The sequence below is a fragment of the Marmota flaviventris genome, chromosome 4, assembly GCF_047511675.1.
Source record: "Marmota flaviventris isolate mMarFla1 chromosome 4, mMarFla1.hap1, whole genome shotgun sequence".
Taxonomy (NCBI): Eukaryota; Metazoa; Chordata; class Mammalia; order Rodentia; family Sciuridae; genus Marmota; species Marmota flaviventris.
In genome coordinates, this window is record NC_092501.1 from 75,127,691 (window position 1) to 75,148,146 (window position 20,456).

At 37.9% G+C, this 20,456-nt stretch overlaps 1 protein-coding gene across 2 annotated transcripts in view; it reads right to left on the minus strand.

Annotated features, from left to right (window-relative positions):
- Wdfy4 (WDFY family member 4) overlaps window positions 1-20,456 on the minus strand; it is a 277,867-nt gene that overhangs the window by 190,851 nt on the left and 66,560 nt on the right. For both annotated transcript variants that reach the window (XM_027947941.3, XM_034636982.2), the window contains exon 13: window positions 14,821-14,914. In XM_027947941.3, coding sequence (XP_027803742.3) covers window positions 14,821-14,914 — 94 coding nt within the window. The remainder of the gene's footprint in view (window positions 1-14,820; window positions 14,915-20,456) is intronic.

Genomic DNA, 20,456 nt, shown 5'->3' on the forward strand with positions numbered 1-20,456 from the left:
GGATCTCATGCTCAGAATCACCTCATCCATCATGCTCTCTCCATGATTATTTGAGAGTCTCTATACAAAGAAAGGGTCAAGGGTAAGTTTCTATCAAAAAGGGAGAGAATTAAACAAAATTGGGTTCTTCCAAAGGCTGATAACACTATTTTGTAAGATACATGTTTCATGGAGTCAAATGTATGGGGAAAGAATCATCATCATTCCTAGATTTTTTTTAAAAATGCAGATGGGTCACAGCCCACCTCACATCCTCTCACCTGTTTCCAGACACTCAACATCTGCACCTCTTGCCTCAAACAGATGGCTTCAGTGATGTCCTCATTTCTAAGGTATCTTTTTTTAAAAAATGTTTTAGTTGTAGATGGACACAATACCTTTATTTATTTATCTTTATGTGGTGCTGAGAATCAAACCTAGTGCCTCACCCATGCTAGGTGAGTGCTTTACCACTGAGCCACAACCCCAGCCATCTAAGGTATCTTTAATAACACTTCTGATTTAAAATTTTGAGGGGATGAAGTCACATTAGAATAATTTTTCATCAAATGAACTTCCCTTCCAGGAATCATTTTATTATTCTGAAGTGTCTGAAGTGCCACCACAGAAGATGGAAAGACCTCCCACGTTGTTGGATAGGCAGAATTAATATCGTCACAATAGCTGTACTACCAGAATAATGTATAGATTCAATACAATATTTGTGATATTCTTCACAGAGCTAGGAAAACCAATTCTAAAATTCATTTGGAAGAATAATAGATCCAGGATAGCCAAAACGATTCTGAGCAAAGCTAGAGGCATCACGATATCTGATCACAAATTACAGTAAAGAGCTACAGACCCTCATCATTATACAAAATACATGTATGTGAATTTGCTGTCAACATACCTTATATACAATCAGAGATATGATAAATTGTGGTATAAAGGTGTATTAAGAATTGTAATGCAAAAAAAAAAGAGCTATTTGTAGCAAAACAGCATGGTAATAGAATTAAAACAGACATGAAGATCAAAGAAACAGAAGACGCAACAACAAACCCACAAACTTACAGTCATCTGATATTTGACAAAGGTGCCAAAAACATATGTTGGATAAAAGACGTCCTTTTTAACAAATGATGCTGGAAAAAAATGGATATCCACATGCAGAAGAATAAAACCAGATCCCTATCTTTACCTTGCACAGAAGTCAAATCAAAATGGATCAAAGATTTATGTATTAGATCAGAAACCTTGCAATTGCTATAAGAAAAATATTCCATCATATAGATATAGCACCAACTTTCTCAACAATATCCCTAAAGTTCAAAAAATAAAAAATAAAATCAAAACTTGGATGCTGTAAAATTTTTTTTAAAAAAGGAAGTGATTAAGAAAATTAAGAGAGAGCCTATGGAATGGGAAAAAATCATTGCTAGCTAATTTTTTGAAAGGGGATTAATATCCTGAATATATAAAGAACTCAAGAAACCCAATATCAAAAAAAACATGGAGCGGGTAGAGAGAGAGGAGGGGAGGGGAGGGGAGGGGGGATGGTGGAGGATGGGAAAGGCAGCGGAGCACAACAGACACTAGTATGGCAATATGTAAATCAATGGATGTGTAACTGATGTGATTCTGCAATCTGTGTATGGGGTGAAGGTGGGAGTTCATAACCCACTTGAATCAAAGTGTGGAATATGATATGTCAAGAAATTTGTAATGTTTTGAACAACCAACAATAAAAAATTAAAAAAAAAGAAGTAGGTAAAAAAAAAACAAAAAAACAAATAACTCAATTAATAAATGGGCAAAAGAACTAAACAGAAGTTTCTCAAAAGAAGAAACACAAATGGCCAAGAAATATATGAAAAAGTATGCAGCATCTCTAGCAATCAGGGAAATGCAAATTGAAACAACACTAAGACTTCATCTCACTTTAGTCAGAATTGCAATTATCAAGAACCCAAACAATAATCGATGCTGGCAAGGATGTGAGGGGAAAAAATACACTCATACATTGTTGATGGGACTGCAAATTAGTGCAACCACACTAGAGAGCAGTATGAAGATTCCTCAAAAAATGAGGAATGGAACCACCATATGATCCAGCTATCCCAGTCCTTGGTATTTATTCAAGAGAACTAAAATTCGCATACAATAGTGATATAGCCACTTCAATGTTTACAGCAGCACCATTCACAATAGCCAAAATTATGGAATCAGCCCAGATGCCCATCAATAGATGAATGGATCAATAAGATGTGATACATATACACAATGGAGTTTTATTCAATCACAAAGAAGAATGAAATAATGGCAATTGCCAGTAAATGGATGGAAATGGAGAAAACCATACCAAGTGAAATAAGCCAGATTCAGAAAATAGAGGGTCAATTTTTTTCTCTCATATGCACAAGCTAGAGCAAAATGAGGAAAATAAGGTTGTGAAGGAGGGAATCATAATAAAATATCATGAAGACAAAGGAAAAATCAGTGGAGTAGAAAAAGGAGAACAAAGAGAGGAATGAAGAATTCTAGGAAGGAAAATATGAAATGGATGTAACAAAATTATGTTATGTACATATATAAATGTATCAAAGGGAATTTCATCTTTATGTATATGTAGAAAATGCCAATCTAAAAATGGGAGTTCATAACCCACTTGAATCAAAGTGTGAAATATGATATATCAAGAACTATGTAATGTTTTGAACAACCAACAATAAAAAATAAAAAAAAAAAAAACGAATAAAGGAGTGAAAGGAAGATCAGTAGAGGAGGGAGAAAAGGTGGTGGGAAGAAGAAAGGAAAACCCAAATGCTAGGCATAATTATAATGCCCCAATTTAAAAAGATCAGAGGGGCCACAGCCCACCTCACATCCTCTCACCTGCTTCCAGACACTCAATGCCTGTACCTCTTACCTCAATCTGATGGCATTCAGCAATGTATCCATTTCTAAGGTATATTTAATAACACTCCTGATTTAAAATTTAGAGGGGATAAAGTCACACGAGAATGACTTTTCAGATGTATTTTTCTTCTGGGCAGCATTTTGTTATTCTGAAGTATCACTATTTTGTCAATGTTGCTGTTAGCCTGATCACATGGTTGACTAATGTCAAGGAAAGGTCTCATCACTTGGAGAAGGTAATCTTTGTATTAATTTGTTTTCTGTTACTATAGTGAAATAATTGAGGCTGGGCAGTGCATTAACAAACAGGCTTATGCAGCTTATAATTCTGGAGTTTCAAGGGCAAGACAACTCTTTCCTAACAACCCTCTCTTGAGAACCTACTAGGTCCCTGTGGCACTCTCCTGTAATCCCAGTATCTTGGGAGGCTGAGGCAAAAAGATCCCAAGTTCAAGGCCAGTGACTTAGCAAGGCCCCAAGCAACTTAGTAAGACCCTGTCTCAAAATTTTAAAAAAGGGCTGGGGGCTGGGGATATGGTGCTGTGGCTAAGCAACCCTGGGTTCAATCCTTGGCATCGAAAGAAAGAAATTAAAAGAATGAAAGGAAGGGATCGAGGGAGGGAGGGAGGGAGGGAGGAAGGAAGGAAGGAAAATAAAAGAAAATTCCATTAATTCCTTTCAAGGACAACACTCCCAATGACTTCCCACTAGGTTTCACCCTTGAAGGTCCCACCACCTCTCAACACCACCATCCTGGAGACCAGACTTCCGGCATGTGAACCCTTGGAATACACTAACTGGGCCACCATAGCAGTCCACCTCCCTTTACATAGGTTCTCTGCACAGCCAGCCTGATCTATCAGAGACATGTGGGCAGCCCAAAAAGGACCAGAAACTGAAGGTAGAAATGCCCACATTAATGTGCATTAAACAACTCTTTCACTTTTGCTTTGAGGAGCTATTCTGTGTGGAAATCTACTAATTTCCTTGATTTCCTTCTCCAGAACTGCCTTCTGATGTTCTGTCTCTTCCTGCATCCACCGTAGCCTCTGCCTTTTTCCTCCACTGCCATTACAACAGACAAAGAACATCTGCCCTCTTGCTTTGAGCATTCTCTCTACCAGAACTGGGATTATTCCATTCTGTAACTGCACTCTTTTAATTTGGGGTGAGAGTTGGGGAGACAGTCTATATGGAGCAAGATGCAAAAATAACATCACAATGTATTATTAATAAGAATTAAAAAGAAATGTCTATGAGCCCCAGTTTTTATTACCAGCACTTCACATATTGCTTTGGGGACTTTTTTGTTTTGTTTTGCTTTGTTCTCCCCACCCACCCCCGCTGCCCTCATCAGAGCAGATACACTTACAATCTAAATATGCAAAAAAGAAAGAGAAAAAGTTTTCAAAAAGGAGAAATGCTGATCTTGTCTAATGATGCCACAAGTTTACTCCAAAGTTGCTCAATACCCCATAATGGAGAAGGGAAAATTGATCGTCCTCATTATCACTGCAGCTCTGTCAATACCAATATTGCCTTGTTTTGAATAAAATGTGCTGTTTTTTTCAATGTTGGTTCCAGGAAAATGGGGTTTTAGTGAAAATATGAGCAGTAGCAGGAAACCAGTCTGGTTTCTCCCCCTACAAATGGATTGATTTTCCTAACGCATATTACTTCCAGTGCAGGAAAGGGGATGGTGGTTCAATTAGGACTCCGTGGTAAGAGTATGGGGTCACCCGGCTGGCCGGCAGACTGGACCTGCAAGGCAAATTATCACAGAGCAATTGTGGGGCAGCCTTCAGGAGTTTTCTGCTTTCTCTGCTTAACAGTCAAGACTTCAAGTTCATCCTATCCAGCTGCAGATATTTATTCTTCTTTCTCTCTCTCTTGACAACTTTCCTGCTCCAGATTAAAATAGTCCTGGTATACAATTAAAGATGGGTCCTGGTGGAGAGGTGCTGATTTGAATGTGGTTTGTCCCCAAAGGGTTCATAGGTTGGAAGCTTTGTCCCAAGGGTAATAATGTGACAGGTGGGAACTTTAAGAGGTAGGGCCTAGTGACAGGTCTTTAGGTCATTGAGGGTGATGCCTTCAGAAAGCATTAACATATTTCTCATTGGAATCCAGTCTATCACCATATAATCTCTCCTTTTTACACTCAATCCCACTATGATTCCATCTGCCACAAGGTCCTCACCAAGGCTAAGCCAATTCTAGTATCAACTCCTTGAACTTCCAGCTAAACAAGTCTCTTTCCATTATAAAGCATCCAGGATTAGGTATTTTGTTACAGTAACAGAAAATGGGTTAATACAGATGAGAGTTTCCAAGGAGCCTAGGATATTATTCCAGGGAACCACAGTGTATCTTGTGGACATTAAACATTCTGTCCTGACTTACAGGTAAAACCACCACCCAGCATAGTGTTTCCCCTAGACACTGAAAGAAGTAGGAACTTAGTTGAATTACTTGGATTTGGATTAATTGCTTTCTCCAAATGGTTGAAATGTATTTTATTTGATGATTTTGGAAGAGCATTGATATGTGTTATGTTCTTTACATTATCCAAGACTATAAACAAGATGCCAGGCATAAATAGGGCCCACAACAAGTTATAGTGATTTTTACCATCTCTTACTTAGAATTAGTTCCCTTTTTCACAGGCATGAATTTTTCCATTTTGCCACAGCCCCAGCAGCCTAATACCCTCATTTGTGCTGCCCATGTGGCCTTATAGGCTTGGGAGGTTGTGCTTTCAGTTTGGATGTAAGAGAGAATTCAACTCACATTGAATCAGCAGAATCCATGTCTAAAGGGCCTAACTTCCCTGAAGAACTTGGACAGATTGATAACTATAACCAATGTGAGCGCCTGCTCCAAAAGTCTCCTTCATTTACAAGTCTTATATATGTGTGATGGTCAGGGTTTCTTGGTAGCAGAAGCCTAGGATTTCAAAAATTTACAAAATGTTTATTTCTTCCCAACTGCATTTCTCTTCCTCCCCTTTTGTCTACCCAGTACTCCAGCCATAGTGACAATCAATGTGCTGACGATGGCATGCCCGTTTTGGCTGATTCCCCAGGCTGGGAATATTTATTCAAAATCTATCCTTTTACTGAGTTTTTACTTATTACTCAAGTGACAATTCACATATCCTTCCATCCAAAAAAAATGATTTTCCCAACCCTCACTATGTCAATATTTCACCCAAGATAAATATCACACTATGGGTGGTTTTTTTCCTCTCTCTCCTTTCTTTCTCTCTCTCCTTTCTTTCTTTCTCTCTTCCTCTTCTGCCTTTCCTTCTCTTCTTCCTCCAGCTTCACAGCATTGTGAGACAATAACCTTTCACATTTATTTCCCCAGTTTTAGCTCTACCTCAAACACAATAGCTACCAGGATATTCTAGAACAGAGAGTGTTCCTAACCTAGAAGGCTGACAAGGTAGTCAGAAAAAACATTTTGACTATTTGCTGTTGAAGAATAGTGGAGAGAGCTAGGCCAACAAGGAGGTGGCCTTTCCAGAAGAGGAACTAGCACATGCAGAGGCCAAGGAGTGACAATGAGAGCAGCCTTTCGGGGAAAGTCTGAGGGTCTCTGGGCAGAACCACAGCATGAGGGCCTTCAGGTACCACGCAAAGGAATTTGTCCTTCTGTCTGTCAGGTCCTGGCCCACCCCAGCTCCTGGGAGATATCCAAGACAGTGGCACAGAGCCCTGAATACCTCAACTTTCTGGTTCTGGAGGGCCAGACAGCCTGGAGACCCAGCACTGACCTTGCTCTTGTTTAGAGACCCACCACTTCTATTGTAGTTAACCTAAGAAGCCCCCTACATTTCTGAGCCAGCCTCTAACAAAAGACCCGGATCACAGGGCTACCCTCTGACTGTTGTACCCATTCAGTATAATGGTCTGAGCTGACACAAACCAGTGCCCCAACACCAGTGCCAGGTCCTGAATCCTGGCTTGGAAGTAAGAGCACTGTTTCCCCAGTAGGTCTCCCTCTGTGAACAACCTTCCTGCCAGGGCTATTTGCAGCCTGGTCCTGACTTCCTGGGCGTCCTCTGGGCTGACATAGCTGTACCCAAACTCAGTGCCTGACCACACAGCTGGACTGCAGCTTTAACACAGGCTCAGCTACCTCCATAAAATGGACTTCACCATGTGATGTCCTCACCCCACTCAGGACTATTATGACCTTACTCCTAAAGCACTGAGACTCTCACGTGTTCTGCCTTACACACTTTGTGAACATGCTTCTAGACACAGGGGTAGGCCTGATTATCCCTGCTGAATTTTGACTTTATGAATTCTGATCCATTCCTCAAGCTGGCTGGGACACTTCCCTTCCCCTTCTGCCATCTGGTAGGTAGCTAACTCCTCCATGCAGTGCTATACTGGCTGTCATCTGAGTTTTGCTGAAGTCACTGATAAAGGCAGAAGAAGAAAGGATCCAAGTTCTTTGATTCACAAGTAGATGACATATTGTTCAATGTCAACTTTCTGTTATGAATTTATCAATAATCTGCCAGCTGGATTATAGCTAAAATGTATTAACTTGCATTTCATATTTTCCAAAATTTTAGACACCTAGAACACAGACTATCAAACCAGAAGAGCAGGGGGAGGGGTATGGTGAAGCCAGCATCTGTCTGATGGACACACGCTGAGTACAGAGACTCTTCTAAGGACTTTACAATTATACACTCTATTACTCCTCTCAACAGAAGAACATCATTATACCTGCTTTGTAGATGAGGACACTGAGACTTTAAGAGGTGATATTAATATCTTAAGGTCATATGGCTAATGAGGAGAAGAACTGGTATCTCCAACCCAGGCCTTCCTCTAAAGCTCATGATTTTAACAATGCACCCAAAATTCCTTACAAAAAGGGGGATTTAGTGTCTCATAAGTGTCATAAACTGATGGCCTTTAGAAGTGCTTAATTTACTAGGTGTAGTTTGAGTTTTGCTTCTATTTTGTTTCCCCTTTATTAAATGTGACCAACTTGAGGCAAAATTTCCTCTTTAGCCACAGGCCTTACTGCTCCCTATTGTCACACTTGGCTTCATTTATACATTTCCATTAGCTCTCTGGCCCTAAGACATCAATTCTGCAATCTGTATGATCTAGCCACATTCGAGTCATTGAATTTGAGGTGCAAAGGAAGAGACCTATATAAATCATTTAAGTAAAGAGAATAAAAAGAACTAGAAGCAGTGTCACTTGATAATTGAGCCAGAGCCCATTCTTTCCAACTATAATTCCTACTCCATGATTTCATATCCATTGCAGCTTGATTTCAATCTTCTTCCTCTCCATGCAAGAGTATGTCTATTTGCTTTATTTAAGAGGCTACCCTGAGAAGTCATGTGGATTTTGACTAGAACCTGAAATTTTCTACTCAAGAATAATAGCAATATTTGGGGTATGGGACTCAGATGGAAAGAGCACATAAAATTGACACTTTGGGAATGTCTACTGTGTTATAACAAAGCAAGAATCCTACTCCACCAGGAGGAAATGGCTCTTTTCAAATAGCCTGCCCTTATGCAATGCTATCCAGGGCTATTAGCACTGTCAATATTTTAGTTATTTGAAGCCCATATGATTAGTTCAATGTGTTTGAAATAAAGTCTTATTCCAGAAAATGGAACCCTTTTCCAAATTTAGGCACAAATTAGTTGATGGATGTGTGAAACCCCATACTCTATCTCCTTTCTGTTCCATCGGGCTGTGCAGGAAGTTTCCATGGCAACAAAATCTTTACAGCAGGCTTTAGGTCTCTGGAACACACCCAATAATGATGTAAGGGGCAGACTGAAGATAGACAATGGTCTCTTCAATGCCTAAGTCTGACCAGGTGGTTATTTTCCCATAACCTCCCATGACTACACCTGCTTGCAGGAAAGTCAACCAGGCAGGTGGCAGGAAGTCCAGACCTTACATTAGGAACATATATCAACCACTTAGCAATGTTATTAACTCTATCAGTTGCTGCAAGTTTTAAGTCTTCATCTGCAAAGTGGGAATACTGACATCCACTTTGCAAGGTTCTTATGAAGATTAAATGATAAAGTGCTCATAAAACTTTTGGCAACTAATCACTGTAGCTATGCCATGTAGCATGTGCTCCCAAGCTGTTGTGTATGTTCTGCTCCTCATCATAAGCACTCAAGCTTTGCTTCATGTAATCCTTCCAATAATACCATGAGGGCAATGATATTGTCATCCCCAAACTACACACAGGAAGTGGGGATCCAAGTGGTTTAATAACCTTCTCATGGCTCTGAGGTTGTTAAGTGGCACAGCTGAGATTTGGCCATGCTCTGCTGTCTTCAGAGCCTGAAATTCCCCCTTAGAGTGAGTGTTCAGTAAGTGCCCAAGATGGTGGATGGTAACTCAAATACACTTCAACTCTCTCAACTCAGCATTCAAGGCTCTTCATGCACAGCTTCTACAACATTTTCAGACCACTCACTGCCTTCCAATCCACATGGTCTATCCTAGCTGATTAAAATCCCAAACATGGATCTTCATTACTTCTCCTCATGAGTTGCTCGACCTGATGTGTATGGACATGCCTTTTCTTTAAAGCCTTGTTCCAGTGTCTGTAAGATATCTGTGGCTTTTCTTCTCCTGTGTTCATCAGGATATTGTCTTACTATCTTCTGACTACCCATCCAAAAACCCAGATTATGAATTCCAGGGACATTTATCTTTGAATCCCCAAGAGTAGTAGGAGTTTCATAATTATTTGCAAAAGCAAATCCATCCCACCAAACCCATCCCATTGGATGCTCCAAGACAGGCAGAGCTCCACCCCTGCTAATCAGGATCTGGCTTCCTGCCCTCTAAGATATGGATGTCATGTGCAAAAGTAAACATCTCTGCTGAAAAATGATGGAAAGCCACAGCCCTGCAAGAAGTGAAGTGGTGCTTGAGACTGGTCACAATTCTAGCCCACACCACTTCCTTACTGCCACACTCTCGTAGCTGCTGAACACAGAAAGATGCTCCACCTCACCCTAATTCCCAATTAGTTCTTTTTCTCCAGCGCCAAGTCAGCTCCAAGAGAACTGAGCTGGATTTCCTGTTTCCGCGTGCATGTAAAATTCCTACCTCCCAATTTTTAATATGAATGATTATGCCAAAAACAGAAAATCATCTGGATGATCTGTTTCCAAGGGCAGCTTTCAGTGCTAGAATTTTGAAGGGTAAATTAAAAATCACTTCTGGGTTGTGCATGGAACAAATTTAATGTGGCCACTATTAAAACCACAACAGAAAAAAACCATAAGGTTATTTAACTAGTGGTCTCTAAGATGACATATGCAACTTGGAAAACTATCTATTTCTCATCCAAAAAAGAGGAAGAGCATGTGAATAATGTAAAGAGGGTAGAGTGTAGAGGATGTTAGGAACCATCCAGCAGACCCAACAGAAGTTTAGCCGGAACTCATTTTCCATCCTTTTAGTAATACTGCCATCTACTGAGACTCCTTGTTTCTTTTCATGCACTAAAATCTGCAGGGGTTTGGGAAATCAGTTTTGTTTCAGCATTTTTTTTTTTTTTGTGGTCTCATTTCTCATTTGATTTACTAATCTATTTGTTATTAGGAGGTGCCCTCCCCTTTCAGAAATTAATCACTCTAATTATCCAACTTTTAATGGCTGCTGATTTGGCATCTGCAGAAAATATCTGAGAAAATGCACCACTACATTTCATTTGCATATTTGAGAGACAGTGTGGGAGAACCAGACTTTTCCTAAATTACTTACTGTGACCTGAATAGAGAAGAAGCATCATACCAAATGGAATTCTTATTTGCATACCTAATTTGTCCAATTACCATTATAGGAAGTGCAAAGAGCAGGAGGTCTTTCCCACACAGTGGGAGTTTACCTGAAATCCAGTGCTATAGTTTGGATACGAGGTGTCCCCCAAAAGCTCCTCTGTTAATGCAGGAATGTTCAGAGATAAAATGATTGGATTATGAGAATTGTAACCTAATCAGTCCATCTTCGTTTGAAGGGACTGACTGGGTAGTAACGATAGACAGGTGGGGCATAGTCAGAGGTGGGTCACTAGGGGCTTTCCTGGAAGGGTGTATCTGCCCTGCCGTCCCTTCTCTCCTCTCTCTCTGCTTTCTAAGTTAAGAAATCTCATGACTTTCCTACCATCATAAGTTCAGCTGCTTCATCCCTGCTGAGTCCTTTGCCCATGATGCTCCACCTCATCCTAGATTCAGAACAATGAGCCTCCAGAATCATGAGCCCACTATAAACTTCTCCCCTAAGTTGATCTGGTCAGGTATATTGGTCAGAGTGACACAAAAGTGACTAAAACATTGAGACTCACCCACGAAGTTTCTATGCATGGAAGAGACAGCAGGACAGGTCACTGTCCATCACTCAGTCAATTAATCAGTCATCACTGTAGTAGATTTTTGCATAATGCATCCATTGGTTTGACTACCAAGACCATCCAAACCACTGGCTTGGTCATTCTCAATGCAACAACATTGCATTGTATAAAATACAGCCAAGGCCAAAAAAACAAATTCTGAATGTTTTCTCTGGTATAAGGAGGTTGATTCATAGTGGGGTTGGGAGGGGGAGCATGAGAGGATTAGACGAACTCTAGGTAGGGAAAAGGGTTAGGAGGGGAAGGGAAGGCACATGAAGGTAAAAAAAAGATGGTGAAATGAGATGGACATCATTACCCTAAGTACATATATGAAGACACAAATGGTGTGAATGTACTTTGTATACAACCAGAGATATGAAAAATTGTGATCTATATGTATAATATGAATTATAATGCATTCTGCTGTCATATATATAACCAATTAAAAAAAATTTTAAAAAGAAGTATAAAATATATATATAAATATATATAAATATATATAAATATATATATATATATATATATATATATATATATATATATATATATATATATCTCCAAGGAAGTCAGATATCCTCACAATAAGGCCAGTGTACCTGGAAGGACAAAACACCCAGAATGCATGGCCCTGCATTCTGTCAGAGCTGCAAACTTATTCACACAACACATTTTCAGTTTGGGCCTGAGCTGAGTTTCAGATCTTTCCCTCACCAGCTGCATGACCTTAAGAAGTCACATAACTTCCCTGAGCCTCAAGAACCTGACTGTCAGGATTGATCTGGCTCATCTAGTTGGCTAGGCAGGTGTCCCTTTCCTCCTTTACCACTCCATGTGCGTCCCTCCTGAAGCTGTGCATGCCATCAAAGAGGGCAACTTTCCTCAATCGAGGAGGACTGGTTTTCAGTCAAAGGTATGTGAGAAGCTATGCTTCCCTGCTAGAACCTCCAAAGAAGTTCTCAAAGATGGCTCCCAACAAGTCCCCCTCTCCCATATACACGTCACCTTTCACATCAGTATGGGAGATTTACATATCCTTGCATTGAGCCTAAGCTGAGACTGTGACTCGACTCGCACTAACAAAATGCTGTGGAAGTCTTACAGGCCTAAGTCTTCAGAATGCCTAGAATTTCTGTTTTTGTGTCCTTGAGAGGACTACTACACTACTGTATGCCCTGCTAAGAGTTCACTTGGAGGGACACAAAGAAAGCTACATAGAAGAAATGTGGGATCCTATTGAAAGCTTGAGTCAATGACTGATCCAGCAGCCCCTTGCCATGTGAGCCAGCCTCTCTGAGATGCCAGCTGTATGAGTGATGGAGTCCCAGTCACTTCCATGTGGAACAGAGAATCATCCCTGCTGATACACAGAATCATGAGAAATACAGTCATGTGTTGCTTAAAAATAGGGATACATTTTTGAGAAATTCACTGTTAGCTAATTTCATTGCCATGTGAACATCATACAGTTTACTTATACAAACTAAGATGGCTGTGACATCACTAGGCAATATAATCTTATGGGGCAATATAATCTTAATCTTATGCTGAAAGGTCTCATGACTATAATGGCATGGTTATTGTTAACTTTTTATCGCAGCCCACTCCTTTTCTAGAAAACCTGTGAAATACATTTCATGTACATCCCTATTAATTGGTTTCATAACCTCTGTATCATCACACCCCAGCAGAGGAACTGAAACCAGAACATGAAGTACAGTCAACAAGGGACATATAGATATGAAATCAGATTAGGCCTTTTTCTACTCCTGCACCAAATACAGATTTTCCTAAGTGGAAAACAGTACTAGTCCCTACACATTGAGATCTCTCCTCCTCTATTCCACTTTTCTCACTGATTTCAGAGGACTTGCAATACCCTTACTAGGCCACTGTCAATTTCAGGCTCTGATTAATAATGACAAGTAGTTGTCATTTCTTCCCCAAACATACTGACTCATATGTAACTACTGGGAAAAGCGAAGCCAGACCTCTCTTTACATCCTAGAGGTAACACAGGCCTCTGAAAAACTGCCAAGAGGTAGGTCAGGTTTAATGCCAGGTCTAAGATTGGAAATCCTCAAAAGTCATTTAAACTATTTGAACCTGTATTTCCCTACTGGTTAAAACGGAGTCAAGAATGTCCTCAACAAAACTGTTGTGAGGATTAAACAAAGGGTGAAAAGGAAATACTGACTCCCCCATTCCATTAATTCTTTTCATCTGTTGCTAATAAATGCAAAATGGTGCTTTTTCCTCCTCGACTCTTCCAGTCTCTTTCCCAGAACTTTTAAGATATTAATTTTTTAAATCAAGAGTACTTTCCTCAGCTTCCATTATTTTCTGTTGTTCCAGCATTCACTCATGCTGGTTCGCCTCTCTGCAATGGGGCTGGTAGTTCTGTCAGGATAGAAACTTGAGTCACCTTTGACTCTTCACCTTCCCACAGCCCGTACTCCATTCATTTTGGAGGCTGATCTAATCTATGACTAGGTCTCTTCAGTCCCTTCTTCACCCCTTTTTACAGACAGCCCCCAGATCCAGCTTCCATCATACATTACTACCTGCATTACAGACACAGCTTCTGTCTCCTCCCCACCCCTCCTCCCAGCCCAGTCCATTCTCCATCAAACAGCTATGGCCATATTTTTAATACAGAGACATTTAATATAGTGCCATTCTTCACTCATCGGAGAAAAGCTTCTTCCTATCCTGGGGATAAAACTGTACTTTGTTGGCAAGACTGCAGCCTACCTCTGCCCACCCTATCTTCCACACTTTCAGCTCTCCACTCGATTCCTGCCCCCAAGTGCCTGCAGCAAGCTCCTTCCTGCCTAGTTAATGGCTACTCATCTTTCAGAGCTCTACATACATTACACTATCTGAAAGATGGCTTCCCTAACCTCCATCCTTTCGTCCAAACTAGATTACATTAGGTCTGTGGACCACCTCCATTCTGTAACTCTCTCGGCACCCTGGTTTCCCCCTCTGAATATCAATTATCACCATTTTGTAATTGTGTACTCATTTGTGAGTGCATTTATTTAGTCCATCCAGATGCAACCTATGCCCTTCTAGTTAGGCCTACATGTGCCGCACAGAGCACAGGGCTGGTATCTCAGTCAGCATCCACAGGATGGTAAATACATAGAAGGGAAAGGACTTCTGGTCCCACCAGTGCCCAGTGCTAGACTTGCCTCATAAATGTTAGAATATTTTCAGTTGTATTTTGCTTGCCTATTGTGTTTAGACGATCACTTTGCTAATAGGTGCAAGATGTTTTGAATGGCCTTGGAAGGTTGGGCACAAATTAGTCAGGTATCCAATACACACATCAGTGTGTATCCAATACACACATCCCTATAAGAGGTACCACCGAAAGATGGCTCTGATAATTAAAGGTACTGAGGAAGAAGGAAAAAAGAAGAAAAGTAGTTTCATGCCAGAAGGAGTATAAAAGATCAGCCATGTGACAAAGACAAAATATTGGTGTTCTTCAATAGGTACCTGTGGGTGATCTTCATGGTACAAGCGAGGCAGCAGCTTCACCATGACACACACCATCCCAGGGTGCATGATGACAGCATCACCTTCATCCATCCTGCAGAGAGGGGAAAGCAGGACATCAGATAAGAATGCACATAATCTCTTCTCCATTTTACAGAATATTGGGGATCTTTCTTTCTGAGCCAGACCATGACCCACATTCTCAATTTACCACTTAATTTCGTAAATGACCTTGAATGATCCATCTGAGCTAAATTTTTCCTAATAATATGATGCCCTTATACACTAAGCCACAGTGCCTGGCACAGGGTTCCATGCTCAATGGAAGTTGATTCCTGGCCTTCTTCATTTCTCTCCAAGTATGTGGGAAATTGAGAAGCTCTCACTTTATATTAAACACACACACACACACACACAAACACACACAAGCAAACATGCACATACACACATGGGCTTCTGGATTCCTTCATAATAGTGCAAGCACAGTTTGATGTGCCCTATCCCTGAAAGCAATTAAAATCCTGATAGAACTCATGGGCCATGTCTGTGAGTACACTGAAAAGTAAGTGGAGAATGAAGTAGAGGGTGATGAAGAAAGCATGACCTCTCAGTTGTACATTCACCTCTATACTCAAGTTTTGGAAGCTCACCATAACTAGAGATAAACCACCACTTAAGGCTGGCTATTGCACAAGGCAACTGAGGCGTACAAATCACCTTGCAAAGTCCTTGAAAACTGATCTGACACTGGAACTGTGATCCACAGAAGATGGGTAGAAATCAACCTAATAGGTTTATTGCCTCTAAAACAAAATAATCAACATTCATCATAAAATGCCAGCAGTAGCTGGAGTTTGTAACATTCAAAATTCTCAGGATACAACTTGAAATTGATCAACATAAAATAAACTAGGGAAATCTCAGTATCTCTTATGAAAATAGGCAATCAACAGATGTCAATGCTGAGATGACACAGGCATTGAAATTTTCAGACAAAATCTTTAAAACAGTTATTATTAACCAAAGTCTGAGAAGTAGCAATGACCGCTTTTGAAACAAATGAAAAGACAGAAAGCCAACAAAGAAACAAATAATATAAATTTAAAAAATTGAAGAATACAGTGACTGAAGTTTTGTAAAACTCACTGAAATGACAGTATAGAATAAAATGAGAAAGGAAATTCCATGAACTTGAAGATAGATGAATCCACATTTTCAAACTGTACTACAAAGAAGAAGATTTTTTTAAAACATGAAGAGTTTCAAGGTAATGAGTCACACTACCAAACTATCCAACTTTCCTGTCATTGAATTCTCAAAGGAGAGAAGAAAGAGTTTGATGTAAAAGGAAAAAAAAAGTTTGAGAAGTTTTTATACATTCTTTCTTCACATGTGGTAAAACACAAAACCTTAAAGATTCAAGAAACTTAGTAAAACCCAAGAAAAATAAACAAAGAAATTCATGTTCAGGCATATCACCGTCAAACTGATGAGCCCTGAAAAAATGAAAAAATAAAATTGAAAGCAACCAGAGAAAAACACACAGGGGAACACATACAGGGGAACAACAACTTGAATGATGGTATATTTTTCTCATGAGAAAATGCAAGGCAGGGAAGCAAAGTTTTTTAAATATTGCAAAGAAACACACAGAACTAATTCTATACCCAGCAAAAATACTCTTCAGGAATGAAGGCAAAATAAATACATGCCCAGGTGTAGGAAAACAAAGGGAATTTCTTGCCATCAGACTCATTCTAAAACTATTTTTAAATGTTCTTTAGATGGTAGTATGAAAATAATAACAGATGGAAACTTGGTACTCCAGAAATGAAAAAAGAGCAACGGCAACAGAAATGGTAAATATTTGGGTAAGTATAACACACTGCTTTTTTCTTTTCATATTAAATATAAGTATAATGGTTGAAAGAAACATTGTATTCAATGTAATACATTAAATGTAATGCTCATGTTAGATGAGGATAAAGAGAAAGGCATAGTGGTAAGCCTTCTATGATTCACCTGAATTAGACTTTCCAAATTGTGTCTATTCTAATCCCTATTGCAAACAATAAAAACACTAGGCAAAGAAAGATTAGTTAAAAAAAAAAAAAACAATGTCCATGAATTCAAATGGAAACCCAGAATATATTCAAACTATGCACCAAAAAAAAAAAAAAAAACAAGAAAAGAAAAAATAGAAGAACAAAACAGGCAGGGGAGAGAAAACAAAAATGGTAGGCCCAAATTAAAACACATCAATGATTATATTAAATAATCAATAGATATTGTCATAATATGAAAAATAAAGATCAAAGTATAGGCCATTATTAAATATAATGATATAGTCAGTCCTGATGGCGCATGCCTATAATCCCATCTGCAAGAGGCCAAGACAGGAGGATCACCAATTCAAAGCCAGCCTCAGCAATGGTGAGGCACTAAGCAACTCAATGAGAGCCTTTCTCTAAATAAAACACAAAGTAGGGCTGCAGATGTGGCTCAGTATTTGAGTATCCTTGAGTTCAATCCCTGGTAACCCTCCAAATACATATATGTATATGTGTATATGTGTGTGTATATATATATATGTATATGTTAATGTATATGGATATATATATATATATATATATATATATATATATATATATATGTATATGTATATGTATACACACACAGATATATATAATGATATAGGTAGATTAAAAGTAAAAGGATAGAAAATTTGCTACCAGGCTAACACTAATCAAAAAATAAATAAAGGACAAGGGATGTAGCTCAGTTGTAGATCATTTCCCTAGCATATATGAGATCCTGGGTTACATTGCCAGCTCTGTAAAAAATAAATAATTAAATAAATAAAAGCTGGTATAATTCTATTAAGATCAGAGAAAGAAGTTTCAGATTGAGGAAAACTAGCAGCAATAAACAACTCATATCACATAATGATTAAAAGATTCATAGCCATTCAAAATGTGCAGGTACTTCACAACAGAGTCAAAAATCACAAAGAAAAACTTATATGACTGAAAGCATAATGGCAAATATTCAATTATAGTTGGATATCTTAACATTCTTCTCAACAATTGATAGAAAAGGCGAAGAGAAAATCAATAAATTTATAGACCTGAACAATGTTATCAACCAAGTGACATAATTGATGTTTACAGATATGCCACTGAACAATTGCAGAATATACATTTGTTAAACAGGCTATATCCTGTGGCATTAAAAAAAGTCAGACTACTTCAAATAAATAAAATCCACAAAGCATGTTCTCAGACCACACAGAATTGAATTAAAAACAAATAATAGAAAGACATCTTTAAAATTTTCAAGTGCTTGAAATTAAACAACATATTTCCAATTAAAATTTGGGTCAAATAAAAAGTTTCAAGAAGAATTTTAAAATATTTTGAGCTTAAACAAAAAAAAGAGTATACATTGAATTATTTGTGGGATGTTGCTAAAATTCATAGGATAAAATGCAAACATTAGAAAAGAAAAAAGTCCCAAATTTAAAAAAAATGAAGCTTCCATCTTCGCACACTATTTTTTAAAAGAAAAAAAAATGCAAGTGGAATAAATGCAAAAATCAATAAAATTAGAAAATGAAAAACAATACAGAAAATAACTGAAGATAACCTGGTTCTTTGAAAACATTTTGAAAGTTGGGGAATCACTAGCTGAGCTAAAGAGAAAAAGAGAGAAGACACAAAAAAAATCAATATGAGAGTGAAAGAAAGAATACTGTATAGACCCCACACATGTTAAAAGGAAAATAAGAAAATATTGTAAATCACTATGCACATAAATTTTACAAGTTAGATGAAATGGATCAACTCTTTCATAAGCCACAAACTACCAAATCTAAAGCAAGAAAGAATGAATGACTTGAATAATTTATAACTATTACATAAACTGAATCTGTAGTTTAAAACCTTTCCACAAAGAAAACTCTAGGCCTAGCATATTTTCACTAGTGAATTTTATCATATAGTTTAAAGAGAAATAACCCCAATTCTATGCAACTTATTTCAAAAACTATAAGAGAAAGGAATATTTCCTAATTCATTTTATGAGATTAGAATTACTCAGATTTAAAAAGCAGAAAAAGATAGTACAAGAAAACTACATTCTAATATCCCTAATGAACATAGATGCAAAAATACTCCAAAAAAGTATTAGAAAATCTATTCTATTTATATATAAAATAAATAAGACAGTACTGGCCAATTTGGCTTATCCCTCAAATCTAAGGCAGATTTAGTATTCAAAAATCAGTCAATGTAATCTATCACATTTATAAATTAAAGTAAAATCTTATGATCATATTATTTAATATAGAGAAAGCATTTGAAGGATTCAAAATCTGTGCATGACAAAAATTCTCAGTCAATTAAGGTATTGCTCATAAGCTTACAATGGGCATTTACTTAAAAAAAACAGTTATTATTATATTTGATGGCAAAAGACTAAGGATTTTCTCCCTAAGATTTAGTCAAAGATGTACACTTTCTCCATTCTTAGTCAACAAAATGCAGAAACATACAGATTGGAAAGAAGAGATAAAACCGCTACTACTCACAGATACTGTGATTATTCATAGAAAATCCCAAAGAATCTGGATTTTAAAAAACTAAATGAATTTGTAGAACTAATGATTGAATTTAGCAGAATCTCAGGATATGTATAAAGTTTAGTTGATATATAAAATTAATCATATTTCTTTATAAAAGAAATGAAAAATGAAGAAACCAAAACATTTTAAATAGCATTTAGATTAGTGCCCCCCACTAAAGATTACTCAGATATAAATCTAATTTAAGTGTGAGCTCTCTACGTTGAATACTACAGACTTTGATGAAAGAAATCAAAGACCTAAACAGAGAAATATACTACATTTATGTATTGAAAGATTTAATATAGTTCCATTTTCAATTCTCCCCAAATTGATCTATAGATTTAATGTAATTTCAATAAAAATCTCAGCAGAATTTTTGTAGATAGAAGCAAGCTGATCATTAACATTTATATGGTTCCAGAGCAGCCAAAAGCAAAGGACATAAAATTCAAAGCAATTTGAAAAGGAAGAATAAACTTTGAGGACTCACATTTATTAATTTGATGATTTATTATACAGCTACACTAACCAAGATGGTATTGATGAAGGGCTGGACACACAGATCAATGGAATATAGTCCAGAAAAGAACTACATAAATATGACCAACTGACTTTTTTCAAAGATACAAAGACAATTCAGTGAAAAGAGCATAATAATATTTTAAACAAAGGAATATGGAAAAATCAGACATCCATATATACAAAAAATGAATCTCTATCTAACCTTACACCCTACGCAAAAAGTAATTCAAATGGATTATAGACCTAAAACTCTTTTAGAAGAAAGCATGGAAAAAAATCTTCATGACCTTGGGTTAGGCAAAGAGACTTTAGATATAATGTAAAAGGTATGACCCATGTTTTAGTCAGCTTTTTCATTGCTATAACCAAAAGACATGATAAGAACAATTACAGGAGGAAAAACTTAAATTTGGGGGATCACAGTTTCAGAGGTCTTAGATGGATGGCTCCATTGTTCTGGGTCTGAGGCTCCCTTTCTTTAGTGGAATTC